The 15,276-nt window shown below is 35.9% G+C and overlaps 1 protein-coding gene across 6 annotated transcripts in view; it reads right to left on the bottom strand.

Moving 5' to 3' along the window:
• Positions 1-14,986, bottom strand: part of ICE2 (interactor of little elongation complex ELL subunit 2) — a 61,586-nt gene extending 46,600 nt beyond the window's left edge. The window contains exons 1-6 of one of the 6 annotated variants that reach the window (XM_006182343.3): positions 14,845-14,971; positions 14,005-14,121; positions 13,776-13,914; positions 11,267-11,371; positions 5,525-5,786; positions 4,354-4,473 (exon numbers count right to left, since the gene is read on the bottom strand). In XM_006182343.3, coding sequence (XP_006182405.2) covers positions 4,354-4,473; positions 5,525-5,786; positions 11,267-11,371; positions 13,776-13,816 — 528 coding nt within the window. In that variant the 5' untranslated portion in view covers positions 13,817-13,914; positions 14,005-14,121; positions 14,845-14,971. Of the gene's footprint in view, positions 1-4,353; positions 4,958-5,524; positions 5,787-11,266; positions 11,372-13,775; positions 13,915-14,004; positions 14,122-14,844 lie in introns of those variants that run through there. The other 5 variants (XM_032481058.1, XM_032481057.1, XM_032481060.1 and 2 more) reach the window with 5 other exon arrangements.
• Positions 14,987-15,276: the final 290 nt, after the last annotated feature.

Here is a 15,276-nt window from a genome sequence, read left to right as displayed (position 1 = left end):
CTATGGTAACAAAGCAAACTGGTGGTTTCCTAATGCCACGGATGGAAAGCAGCACAGAGATCTTTTCAGTGTGATAGAAATACTCCATGTATCCTGACTGTGGTCATGGTTACACAGATGTACACACCTGCCAAGACTCATTGACATGCACTTAAAATGGATACTTGCTGTATATAAATTACACCTCAGTAAGATTCATTTAAAATTAAATGTGGATCAAAAGGGAGAGTTATTTAGTATGTAATGGCTATATGCTCTAATAATAAAGATGTAAAACTTTTTAAAAAAGTAGGGGAGAATGGGCAGAACATATGAAAAAATTTCAAACTGTTCTCAGAAATTCTATTGATTGGTAGTATTGTTATTCTGAAGTTGTAGTGAGTATAATGTGGGATAAAGCAAATGAGACTCACATGGTATTTTTAATTTAAACATATTTCTTCTAGCTCCATCTACTGAAATATTCCAGAAACAATGATCAACACAGGAGCAATGAGCATCCCCACTACCCAGATTATAGTCTTAAAATACCATTTCCCTAAAAGAAATAAAGGCTCCAAAATATGGCTGATTCCACGGCTGGGACAGGAAGTGTACAAAATGAGCCTCAAATGAGGGACTCAAAAGCCTATATGAACAGTCTGTCGCTGGGCAAAGTTGGTATTATTTGAACTTCTAAGAGGGTAACTGTAGTGGACTATAACCCTCCTAGTATGTTTAATTTCATGATTCAATAATAGTGTTTTTAAAAAATACCCATCACCATTGTAAAGTAAGAAGGAATCTATTAATTTTTTCAAAACTGGTATATGAAGGGCAAGAATCTAGCATGTTTTCTGCCACACGAACTGGGAAGCCAAAGAGGAGGTGAGGAAAACTGTATCTTAAAGATACTCTAACCAATAAACAAAAATAAATGATGCAATCAGAATCTTAAAATTTTGCAAGCCCTAGAGAATGAATGAATCTAGGCATTGAGCATCAACAGCTCTAACATCACAAAAAAGAAACAATCAGGTGTTATGTGCCACCTGATTAAAGAATACACCACCATCTATGTGTTCCATCCCTGTGATTAGACTAATTCTGATCACTGACAATGTATAAGAAATACAGAGGAAAGAGGAACATGCTGAACACTACCATGAATAGGTAATCATCAAAATCTAGACTACAGGAAACTTTACAGGTCAAATTGTCCAAGTTCTTGAAGAGATAAAGTTTAAGGGAAAAAAAGATGAAAGGGAACCAGCAGGTTAAAAGAAATTGTTTTGTCAAATAAAACAAAAAACTTTCAATGTATACAGCAATCCCCCTTATCTATAGGGGATATGTTCCAAGACCTTCAGGGGATGCCTGAAATCACCGATAAAATCGAGTATTACTTCCTATTGATACATACCTATGATAAAGTTTAATTTATAAGTTAGGCACAGAAACAGATTAATAACTAATGAAAAATAAAAATAGAACAATTATAGCAATACACTGTAATAAAAGTTATGTCAGCGTGGTCTCTCTCTCAAAATATTTCATTTAATGTCTTTCCTGTCTTAACTAACCACTTATGTGAGATGGCTATAACTTTTGCAGTTTGAGGTGTGACAGCAAAACACAAGTTTCTTTTTCCTTCTTCATAATTTCATGATAGAAGACTTGCTACTCAGAATGGTGTGTGATTTAAAACTTTTGAATTATTTCCTTTTGGAATTTTCCATTCATGAACAACTGAAACTCAGGAGAATGAAACTGAGATTAAGGGGGGACTACTGTAAAACCCATAAAATGTTTGTGTTTAGAATATACAACCCCCTCACATACCCCACATATCAGTAACAAAAAGATGGAAAATCTAGTAGAATAAACGGCAAGACATCTACAGTCAGTTCACAAGAAAGGACCAAAAAGCATAGGAAAAGGTTTATAGCCTTATTATATCTATGGCACCTTATCCTCTAGACTGGCTAAAACTAAAATGACTTAAGTATCAATTGTTGAGGATATGGAGTAAAAAATTCTCAAACACTGTTGGGTAGAACGTGAAGTGGCACAACCACTTTGAAAAACAGTCTAACGTTATCTGTTAAAGTTGAAAATATGCAGACTCTACAGCCCAGTAATTCCATTCCATTCCTAGCCATATACCCAGGAGAAATGTGTGCTCACGTGTACCAGGAGATGTGAATGAGAATTTTCATAGGAGCACTGCTTAGGATAAGCTCCAAACTGGAAATGGCCCGTATTTTGATTAACAGAATTAAGTTGTAGTTTATTGATATAATGTAATAAATATACAGAAATGAAAATGAATGCACTACAACTACACATATACATACATATGAATCTCACAAAAATACCACCAAGTAAAAGGAGGAAGAATTCTGTTCACATAGAAGAACAAAAGAATTCTCTTCACATAAAATTCAAAAACAAGCAAAAGAAAGCTTGAACTACCAAAAAAATTTAACATTTTTAAAAGGCATGGAAATTTTCAACATCAAACCTGGCGTAGTGATTATCTTTTCAGTAAGGGAGAATGTCATTATCTAGGAGGGACACACAGGGGGCTTCTAGGTTACTGGTATTGTTTTATTTCTTGACTTGGAAGAGAGTCATATAGGTGTTCACTATATAATTACTGGTTAACCTGTATATATTTGCTCTAAATACTTTTGCACAGTTACATCACATTTCATAATATACAATTTTTTAAACAATAAAATAAAAAAAATAAGTGAGTCTTTGTGGTGGAGATATGAAATGTAACTAGAGGCCGTGTACTGCCAAGTCAATATGGCTAAAAAAACCAGACAATGCTGATTGCTAGCTACCAAATAATGTACTGTTAATAAACATTTTTATATGCATTTAACAAGTAATTATATTAAGCACTTACTGTGTGCCAGGCATTATTCAAGTCACTGGGAACACAACAGTGCACAAACAGTACTTACATACAGGTGTTGTGGAGAAAGGCAATAAACAAAAATAAAACATGGTAAAAGGAACACTGAGGGTGATGCTACTTTTTACAGGGTAATTAGGAGTATCCTCGTTGACAGTTGGCATCTGAACAGAGAGAGACTTAAAGAAATCAAAGAACTAATCCATGCAGGTATCTGGGGAACAGCTTGCCAGAAAGATGGGAAGGGCTAAAGGCGGGACCATGCTTGGAGTATTCAAAAAAACAAAAGAGTCCCGTAGGCTGCAGTGGAGCAACTGAGAGGAGGTGTGTAGAAGATGTAGTTGGCTTGGGGGTAGGGATGGCGGGTGAGGAGGCAGGATCATGTAGGGCACTGCAGAACTCTGTAAAGACTGTCTCTTTCTGAGTAAGATGAGAAGCCACTTGAAACCAGCAAAATGAGGGGATGTGATTTATGTTCTAAAACCATCATTCTGGTCCTTTCATAGGCACTATTACAGTAGGAACAGCTACAGTTCCTTTCCCATATGGAGAAATATGAAACTCCGTTTGAGTGTATCATACTTAGGTTCAGATTAAATAAAAATGAAATTCTTTTTATTTAGAAGAATCATTTGTTTCATATTAACAACAAAATTTCACCTTAAAAAGTGTCTTAAAAAAAGTAAAACTAATATCCTCTGCTGTCCTCCGATTTATAGTAAACATTTTTTTTTAAGTTGTGGTAAAACACATAAAACCTACCATCTGAACCATTTTTAAGTGCGGAGTTCAATACTATTAAGTGTATCACACTGTTTAGTATAGTGACTGGTTTTAAAGGCTTAAAAATAATTCAGGCAGGTGTTGGTGTTTATAGATGAATTCTACTACTACTCCACTATTAATACTTACTATTTAAGTAGTATATTCTAAATCTCTCCTGTGCCCACTGAACAATGGTCGGTTATAAGGTAGAGTGATTTACACACTTTGCTAATAAATGTGCATGAATAATTTAAGTATCCAAGAATTATTTGATGAAATTTATCATGTGGTGGCGAGCTACCATGGAGATAATAAATACAAATTTATGTGACTAGGTTCTGAAGAACCATTCAGATTTTTAAGGACCAAGAAAACTCTTTAAACTCCATTTTCTCACAAGGGAAATCAGCGCATCAGATCAAACCATCCATTCGAGTAAATGCAAGTCACTTACAGTAGGCTGAATTATTAAAAGAAAAAATATAAAAACACTACAGTATATGATTTTGAAGAGTCAGTACTACTACTATTTAAATACATAATGAATAAAGACCTCCATATAATTTAATTTCTAATTTGATAATATTAATATTTCCACATGCTTTTGGAAGGATCATCACAAATTTTTTAATGCTGCTATTGTCTATTATTTGGCAGTTTAAGTAAATGTGATTTTTTTTTACCTCTGTGAAAAGACGAGCATCATCAGAAAGCATATTATAATCTTGTGCACATTTCTTTGCAGAATTTTGCAAAAATTTTAGGAATTCTGTAACTTCTTCATTCACATGTTTTTTCATATCCTGATTTTTAAAAAAGTAGACATGTCTTGGAATAAGAAGTTGGTTACAAACAATCACTTCTCAAACATTACTCTAATAATTTGGACTTACAAAGTATCATATCCAAAACACAAATCACAAAGAAAAAGCTAATTTCACAAAAAGAGATAAGCTAATGATTAATAATACAATATGGGCTTAGGAAATAAGCTTATTTTATAAAATGCTCTTAACATAAAAAAGCACAAACACCTAAATGGAAATATAAGCAAACACATGAATAGGCAAGTTACAAAAGAAGAAATAGAAATGGCTTATAAACACATGGGAAATGCTTATTTTCATTAATAACCACTGTAAATTAATGTAAGACAAGAGATCAACATTTTTTCTGTATTAAATTAGAGGCAAAAAAGGTAACATTCATTCTTGGAGGTGGGGGATATAGCTCAGTGGTAGAGCGCGTGCTTGGCGTGCATGAGGTCCTGAATTCAATCCCCAGTGCCTCCGTTAAGGGAAAAAAAAAAAAAGGTAACATTCAGTATTAGAAAAGACATTTTTAAAAAACCTTTCATACAAGAGTGATACATACAAATTGGTTTAAACTTTTTGCAGAACAACTTACCCATGTGTAACTGCAGATCACAGCCTTAAAAATATGTACAGTTTTTGATCTGGCAATTATATTTTTATGAATTTATCTCATGGAAACAATCATAGATATGAAAAAAAGACTTTGCAACAAAGGTGTTCAGCACAGGATCATATATAATCAAGAATTTGTAAACTACATAGAGTAATAAACAAAAATTTAAAACTGGTTCAATGAGCAATGTAAAGTTCTACTGCTAGTACTTAATATGAACTGGAGTGAAATACACTCAACTAGAACAAAATGCCTGAACTATAACAGAATCAACAATAGAATTAAAGCACCAATGTTGCTAATTAAACTCCTTATATTTTCCATTTTTGTTAATATGACTGCACCTAAAAGCATAAAAGCAAATTTAAATTATTTCCTAACTTAAAAAATTTTTTTTTAACTGAAGCCAAAGAATAGAATACATACCAAGTACTGCAAATAGTCATTTTTATTTATTCCAACAGCTTTAGAGTTTGCGGGAGTTTTTGCATATTTAACCAACAAATCCACATAATTCCTTTGTTCTCTCTGTGAGAAACGAGAGAAACGAGGATAAGGAACTCTTGGTTTCGGAAGAAGAACCATTCCAACTGTGGTTTTAACTTTTTCCTTTGCTTGAGTTGCTGAACTAACTGCCGGCTCATTTTCTACAGAACTTGCTGAGGCATTCAAATTTTCTCCTACACGTCTGGAAAAAAAAAATACAGTTTACAAATACGTGCTTTTCACAGGAAGATTACTATCATGAAACTTCATGATTCTCAATCACCAGGGAGAATACAGAATGATTAACACAGTGAATTCTGGATTATATCTAACTCCACCACCTGCATTTTGATGTTTCGCCATTTGGTGTAAATTCAGTATTCTGCAGGATAGGATCACTTTACAAGCCTACCTTCAATTATCTGATGGAGAGGAAGAGGCATAATTCTTAGACAAGTTTTTCAATTTGGAAGTTTTTTCCCTCTACTTAAGATAGGTAAATCACCCTTGCCAATTATATATGCAGGTATTTTGTGTTTACATTGTATTGCAATGCAAGTTGTTTTTTAATACTTAAATTCTTCAGTAAGATGTATCAGTTAATGCGGTGAACAAAAGCCACTGAGGGCAGGATGTGATGGGGTCACAAACCTGCAGTTCACAAATTCACAGATATTCTAATTTTCTGGTTTTCTCCACTTTAATTATCTCAAGAATTGAAAAGACATTCTAACACTGTGATATATTTTATGGAAGCAACAGTGGTTTTAGAAAAGTTGTATAATCCACTATCACTCATGCATGTGGCTGAGTCTATGGAAATGTATTTATGTTTCATATGGATATAAAAGAGAAAGCTTGGCATATTGATAATTAAATGCACTAGAGGAAAGTAGTGAGTAGCTAGTGAGTAGCTAGTAACAAAGAATATGTTACCATATTGTTTATGAAACACTATCCCCAATTTTTAAAAAAAAAATCACCTTACTACCCCAATTAAGGTATGTAAGTACAAATTGCTTATCTTGTTCATAATCTGTCTCTATTCCTGCCATTCATTGTTGTAATATACATTTTTGATAAGACAATTTTAAAGTACACACACTCACTAAATTATATTCCTTAGCCTTTACAACTGTAATTTCCACCACAGTAACTGTTCTCTCTGATTTGGTTCTACATAAGTAACAACAATAACCCAAGAGGAAGGAAAACTAATGAAAGAATGAATGTCTATTGATTCATTCTTCATTCCTCCATTCATTAATGATTATTTTGAGTGATTACCATGTGCCAGTGCTATGCTGGATACTAGACATACAACCAGCACTGAGCTCAATACCACTCTACCCTGTAGGACCTTACAATCAAGTGGATCAGGCAAACGAATGAGGAAGAAAGAAAAGTAAATATGTGCATCAATACAATGTAACTATGGAGATTTCAAGTTCCAAACTGAACATATTTAATAGGTGAAGAATCCTAAGGGCAGCAAAATCAGAGAGTAATAGAGAGAAAGGGGAAAGGAAAGAAATATTCAGACCATTGTTTTTCAGTCTTAACAGTATTTCCCCTCAGGGCATTCTGGAAGCCTGTGGCGGCATTTGGGTTGTCCCAAATATGAGAAGAATTAAAGGAATTCAGAGATGAGGAAAACTACATTTCTATAATGTATGGTAGTTTCCTATACAATTTTCAAAGGTCATTTCAGGCTTTCTCTTATCATATACAAGTTAAGTGTGGTCTGTTATTACTTATCCTAACAATGCACATCATTCTTTTTTTTTTCTTATGATTCTCTTATGGAAGTTTATTATTATTTCTCTTAAATCCAGTATTATTCATTTTAGCTAGTGCATGCGACTACTTCATTATATTTTCTAGTGCAGCAGTATCTACTACAGTACATAGCATAATATAAATTATTTTCCTTTTATTTCAGATTTCTATATCTCAAACATTATTTTAAAATGTTATGTCTGTGCCTACTATTTTAATTCAAAGTAAACAAGGTGTCTTATACCTTATTAACATTTGTTACGCAGAGTAGGACAGTTTCAGCCTGATAAATTTGAGAAATAACAATCTAGATTCATGTCTGGACAAAAGGTGAGTTAAAACCCATCCAAAACTACCACTTATTTGTTTTAAATCAACTTTACAATTCTAGAAGAATATGGTAAAAATTCCAAAATTCTTTAGAAAAAAAGACTTAGGACCCAAAAATAAGGCAAAATATTCAAGACTACTCTTTGAGAGCTAAACTCTAGATGGAAAACTAATCAAGAGAGCAGGTTAGTAAATGGGAAAGGAATTTTGGAAATTAAAATAAGGATGCTTAGATGGGCTCTGAAAATAACACAGGTGAAAGAAGACATACTTAGCTACTAAAGTTTCTCCAATAACTGCATAAAAATAAGCATATTTTAGGTTAACAAAATGAATGTTAACTGCTGATCTTGGGAGAAATGTATTACAGCAAATTGATTTCTCACTAGAAAATGTCTTGAGAGCTATTCAAACCTAACAGCATTGTGTCCGCAACTCTTTAACAATACTGCTTCACAGCTGTCTCTCTGAATATGAGAACATGTCTGTCCTTGTGGCACAAACTGGCAAATTTAATTAAGCTGCTGCAGCAACAAGATGCTGACTCAGATATGCCAAAGTAGGAATGTCAAGAAATTCTAGCAGTTTAAATTGGCTACATCCAGCAAGGAATGAAATGGCAGCACATCAAGATCATTTCCGTGTGCAGTGCTGTCAAAATCTTCATCAGGGTGCAAGCCAAAAACATCTGACAGGGTTTCTCTACCCACATTTTATAGCATTATATTTTATTTCAGTTGATGGTTTGAAGTTTTCCCCCTTCATTTTGTCAACTACCCATTCTTCTAAAAATTAAAGTTTCTATGAAAAAAGGCAGAATTCAAAACTTTTAGTCTCCTATGCTTTAAGTCTTCTGGTTTGGGTAGATTCTTTAAGTAGCATTTGGAAATGGTGATTTGAGCCTCCATCTAAAGTCTACCTGTACCTCCTGAATTGGATTTACTTTTCTGTATTAAACACATTAAAATTTCTTCTTTTTGTATTTGAAGCTACTTTCCCCTTTGTTGGCTTAAAACTCAGTTATAGGTGTCCTACAATCAGAAAATAATTTTCAAAAAGGCAAATTTTGACCTTATTGTGGAAGAAGAAGCATTGAATAAAAGCCTCATACTGTTTAAAGTAGCATAATTAGAAGTATCAATATTTTCCCAAATATGTTATTTACAGAACACAAAAAATGCAAAATTAGGGCTAGTAAAAAATTTACATTATTCCTAGTTTTTCCATTAAGAAAACAGTGGTAATTTCATACAGTCTGAAAAATTTGTTCTTACTGTAATAAAACTACAGGTTAGCAAAAAAAGACTAGAAACATACATCAGTGACTTGTGCCTTTATTGCTCCCATACTAAAAGGTATATTATACTAATGAAGTATTTTGTACTACATAGAAATCTAAAAAATCGGCAGTATTCTAAGAAAAAAAGATTTTAGGAATTAGGTGTACTCAGCTACCAGCAGACATCCTCTCCCTTACATGTTTCAAACTACAACCCACACTTGGGATTTGCTGAGAAGAACCCAACTCAGAAAAAACATTACAATAAGAAGCAGCAGCAGGATGAATAAGATTAATATTAGAAATTCTTAGTCTGAAAAAAGTGAGACAGAGATAAAGGCTAGTAAAATGATGAAAAATTTAAAAAAAATTTTTTTAAAGGTAAAGACATATGCACACTAAATCCCAGGACACTAGAACTGGTAGGCATTCTTTGATTCAGATAAACAAAGGCAATTCTTTATTTAATTGGTAGTAAGTTTTAAGAAGTTGGTTATCCCCAAGACATTGTTACAAGCTGAGCAACAGAAAAAGCTTTTGAAAACTGTCCATAGATTCACATTGATAAGAGGTCCACTGTTTTAACTTTATGTAGTTGGTATTGGCAAAAACATCATACTCAAGCCCTTTGGCAATAAATGTTGCTCCTGAATTTGCCTCTTTAAAATACTTATTTTTTAAAACTGTCTTTTTAATACAACTTCTGCTTGCCTTTACGTGAACCTATCTATTCATCCGATCGAATCAAAAAGCACCTGCTTCTTCAGTGTTTTTAATAGCAATCTGGCAGTGTCTATAAAGATAAAACACACACACACCCTCCTTTCACAGGAACTTATCCTTATACGAGCACATGTATAAAAAGGATGCTCACTGTTTGTAATAGTAAAGGAATGGAAACAACCTAAATGAATATCAATGGTGGCAATTAACTGATTCCACTGAAAAATACCACGGTCATCCAGAGAACAAGGAGAGTGAGATATTTCCATAGTCAAGAGCTCACTGGTGATGTTGAGAGGAACAGTTTTAGTAGACTAGCGACCACAGAAGGCAGATTAGAGTGGGGTGTGCGGTGAATGCAAGTATAGAAGGATGTGCAGTAAAGGTCAAGTTTTTTTTTCTAAATCTTGTTTTTAAACCAATTCTCCCAATATCCCTTTTGGCTGGAGAGTTTAATCCATTTAAAGTAATTACTGATAGGGAAAGACTAAGTAATGCTATTTTGCTGTTTTCTGTATGTTTTGTAGCTTTTTTGTCCCTCATTTCCTCCCAGCAAGCATATACAAATCTTTAAAGACATCTAAGTATAAATGAGAGAAGACATAAGAAAGTAAATGGGAGGGATTCATGCAAAGCCTGGAAATATGCTCTCTCCATTGCAAAAGGAATGGAGAAAAGATGAAAGTAAATACTGAGCTCTTCTAGGGGAGCTCCACAATTCCTCATCTGGCATATTTTCACTCATTTCTAGTAAACCTGATTACTTAATTTCAAGATTCATTCACAATAAAGAAGAAACAGCCAACCACAAAGGAAAGAAGAGCTGTTACAGGCAGGTAAGCAGTGAGAAGGTAAAACTATCACTTAATACTGATATCAATCCATACCAGAGAGGGAAGAAACTCTATGGCAATTTGGCAGTATCGATCAAAATATAAAATGTTTGTAAACTGACTATAACTCAATTTAAAAAAGTGTGGTGTAAAAACACCACAAAACAAAAAAAAAAACAAAAAATAAATAAATAAACAAAATGTTTACAGAATCTGATCAAACAATTCAATTTCTATGAATTTATCCTATAGAAATAATTACAAGAAGTTCATCAATGTTACTGCTTAAAATTACAGAAAAAAGAGGAACACAAACATTTTGCAATGTAGGGCTAGCTAAAAGAATTAAAAGTATTTCTGTATAATAAAGCAATATGTAATCATTAAGAAGACTGAGCAATACATAGGGGAATAAAATACCCCAAATATTATTTTAAATGAAAAAAGCAAAATGCAAAACAGTTCTACAGTGTTTACAGTATTTTACAGTATTTATAGTGTGACTCCATTTTTGTTTTAATATGCATCGGTTCATGTGTGGAGAAAGGTCTCAGAAGATATATATGTATACCTAAGAATGGCTGTCTTTGAATACTGGGTTCTTCTATTTTCTAATTTTGCATTTCTACAACTTGAAGGTTTAATAGTGGATATAGACAGATAGATGTGAAACTTCAACTATCAGAAAAACTAACAGTCAAATATGGAAATAAATAACCAAGTAAACAAACATATTACCTGTTAGATAAAACACACAGTTCTTTTAAACTTGGAGCCATGGAATGATCTTTGTAATTTTCTCGAGAGAAAAATGTCTTAAGGCCATTTTTCGGGGAAACATCCCTGTAAAACAAAGTAATTTACTTAAATTTAACAATTCAAAATCTCATGCTAGATTAAGAAGCATAATGGTACAATTGTAATTTATAACTGCATGTCCTCTGCATCCCCTTCCCAGACAATAACCTCTTAATAATTTTAATTTCATGTTCCAGATGTGTGAGTTTAGATGTTTTACTTTTTGGATAGCTTTTAACTTAGGCCTATTCTGAAATTCTCCAGTTCCAACCATCACCCTTGCTTTTTCATTTAGTACCCAGTTAAATGTCAGAGATACTTGAGACTTAAGGATGGAACAGAATGAAGACCTATAAAGGGTCTGTCAGGGGCGAGGCTCCCCTCAGGCTCTGTGGCATAACATTAAGACGTCTGACTGCTGAAAGTGCTTCTCAATCTATTTTTGTCTCATTCACCATCGTGCAGGGCGGAGAGACACTACAAAGATTGATTAACTATTTTCGTTAACTTGGCAAACATGATAAATGGTATGCCTCTACTGAAACCACCTGTAAGGTCATATATGATTTTCCACATTGTAATTAACTTACAGACTAACATATTATAGTTAATGCTTTCCTTATAGTAAGCATCTAATAAGTGATGGTTGACTGAAGGAATTTAAAAATTAAACAGGATAAGAACCATTACTGTAGAGAGGATGAAGATTAGGAGGATTCTGTAGAAAAAGACAGTTCCAAAGGCTGTAATACAGTGCAAAGGCCCTAAGCCATGTCTGGTTTCACAGTGTCAATGGCATATAATCTGTGTGGCATCTGAGCACATTCTTTATGGCAAGGAGCATAAATATGCATACTTCTTAAAACTTACAACAGAACCACCTAATCAAATGGCAACTTCTGGCTGGCCCATTTCTAAAATGGGAAATTCTAGCATATTTGCTCCATACTCATTTCTTACTGTTTTTAAAGGCGTTCATTCAAAAAATAATGATTAAGGTATAAATGATAAAATTAAAAAGTCTTATTTGCTAATCACCAGGGTAGTTTCTTATTACTTGTTATGGTACTGTATATGTGACATCTCATTACATTCCAAGGTTTTTGCATATCATACAAAAACAGTGTCATGCGCCTCATGGATTGTGAGCTCCTTGGAAGAAGGGAAGACTGTTTGCAGTAAAGAAGTTCTTACTGAGTATATATTGATTTTATTTATTTATCTGACAAATCTGACGTCACATTTTCTAAGTTTAAGGTGTACAGCATGTTACTTTGATAAAATTTCTATATTGCAGTATAACTGCCACTGAAGCAATATTTATCACATTACATATCATTATAGACAATATTATTGTCTATATCCATTATACTGGAGCACATACTGATTGAATCTTCTTTGAGTCAGGTACTATTTTAGTATAAATGTAATCTTTTGTAACTTTAGATTTTTCCTTGGCCAGCAAACGCCTCAGCTGGCAAAGAGTAAATGCTCAGTAAATGTATGTTACATTGATCTAAAGCAGCACCTACATTAGGCAGATTTATACAAAGCCACTGTATTACTTAACAGAGTCCTCTATTTGTGAAGTTTTCATACACTTCCAAAATACAGTCTATGCATTTACATTATCACTTGATACAGATTCCAATATAACAAAAAGAAGCTTGTCTATTCTTAAAGAGGTCTATTATTTGTACAGAAATGTGCTAGGTTCTTGAACACAAGAAAATTCCAACATCTTTCCTTCACTAAGATCAATAATAAATACATGATTGAGGTATATAACAGGGAAAAACCTTTGTATTCTATTACAAGTTAACTACTAAAAAGGTGCTGCCTATTAGCTTGAATTATACTTAAAGGACCATCTCTGGGAACCCTGTTTCCCAGGTAAAGAGCATTAAGCTAAAATACCTTTGATTAGTCCAGAGGAAACATCCTAACCAAGCCCACCTGTGAATGCCTGCAGGCAGGAAGAAATTAACATAGCTCCTCTGCAGTCTGGCCATAACCAGAACTTTATTCCCTCCCCTTTTAGTACAAAAGACTGAATTCGAAGTTGGGGAAGACCACTCTTTGAGACACTAGTCCATCTTCTCGGTCTCCTGGCTTTCCGAATAAAGTCACTATTCCTGGCCCCAACAACTGCTCTCTTGATTTACTGGCCTGTCATGTGGCAAGAAGTACAGGCTTGGACTCGGTAACAATTATACCTAGTGGCAATCTAAGTGTTGAATTGTTGTCATTTTAGGAGAGGAAGTACAGTCAGTGCTAACTCAAAAGTGTTCAGTAGGGGAAGATGAGGATGGGGTAAATTCTAAGCCACTGAATTTATATTCCCTTTCTGTTTCCTTGAAACCTCTCCAAGCCAGCCACCATCCTTTCCTAACCAAGCCACCAGACCCACTTCAGTCCTCTTTGGGGATTACAAACAAATGTAACTCACCAGTTCAGCCTTGGTTCGCCCATGGCCATCATGGAGCTCATATTCCTAGATTTCTGCTTCACTCTAGTTCACAATTTTGCTGCCTGGCAGTAAGTGCAGGCTCCAGAGGGTACAGGATTTCTCTAGTATTTATACTCAACTGAGGAAACACAAAAGGTCAAGATCAAAAGCAGGAGATTGGCTGGGCCAGGTATTTTAACGGAGACAAGAACCTGTTCCTAACACCTACCTTCAATTGACAAGGGCACCTAAAAGAGAAACGAGCGGACAGATGAATACTCCCAACGTCTTTGCAGCAGAACAGGGAAGCTGATGATTCTTATTCCAGGAACGTCATTGACACTCACTGGAGAAATAGAAGCCCCAGAAGAATGGGGTTCTCTCTCACTGCTCATATACTAAATCACTATATGGCATGAGTTCTATGTCTTAACTCAGCTCCCCATCTCCTACCCCCCACCTCCGCCCCTCTTACTGCCAAAATAAATCTTTCTTCAGTTTTCCTAGCTATACACTGTTACGGGGCAGATTCCGGCAAATCACGCAGGGCAAAAGCTCTCTGGACATCAATAATCCTTCAGGAAGAATCTCACTTTGAGGAGATTAAGGCCCAATAACTGACAATTCACAGGTTCACTTAGAGGAATCAGGACTACAAATCTGGCTTGCACATGAACCCTGCATGCTCAGTGTTTCTCCTGCCACCCCAGATGGACAAAAAGAGTATGTGAGCAACCAGCAGTTAAGTGTAGGCGTCGTCTCTCGATACCTGACCTAACCCACCTCCCACACTTCCACCCAGTGTGGGGCTGGGACGGGAGAGCCGATGAAGGCAAAGGGATGGATCTGAGGGAAAGGGGATGAAAGGAGAAACAATGCTCCAGAAAAGGAGGTAAAGCCGCGAGCAAAAAACCGCGGGAGGGGCCGCGCCAGCACCAGGAGCCGAGAGACCGGCCCGGCCAGGCCCGGCCCGGGGGCCGCCATGTTCCCTCCTCCCGCCGCTCAAGAGCGCGCCCGCCTGCGCTCCCTCCCCGCAGCGTCTCCGCAGCAAAGCAGCCTTCCGGCCCACCTCGTGGTCCGCGGCGGCTCGGCCCGGGCCGCAATCCCCGCGCCACACACAAACACACTCCACCCTACTCCTCTCTGTCGCGCGCGACGGGGGGAAGGCCTTATTTAAAGGACGTGGCCGCGCCGCCTGGGCCCTGCGTGATGACGTCACCAACGACCAAGCGGGCGGGGCCGGAGCGACTCAGAGGGCTGTCCCCGCCTTGACTCCCTCCCTAGCAAACGCCCCGGCCTTAAAGGCTGGCGACTGCGTGTTTTCTCAGAAAGCCCTCGATCTTGTGGGGGTCGTAGACTGGAAGGGGGACCGGCCACAAGTAAAGTACTGAAAAGACCCAGACTTGGTTGTGACCTTAGGCAAATGTCTTAACTTCCCTAACCCTGACTCCTCATCAGTGAAATGGAGATACTATTAGCACCTACTTAGTAGGGTTTTTGA

Source organism: Camelus ferus, chromosome 6 (assembly GCF_009834535.1).
Source record: "Camelus ferus isolate YT-003-E chromosome 6, BCGSAC_Cfer_1.0, whole genome shotgun sequence".
Classification (NCBI taxonomy): Eukaryota; Metazoa; Chordata; class Mammalia; order Artiodactyla; family Camelidae; genus Camelus; species Camelus ferus.
The sequence above is the reverse complement of the archived record's forward strand: the minus strand, read 5'-3'. Positions and strand labels throughout refer to the sequence as shown.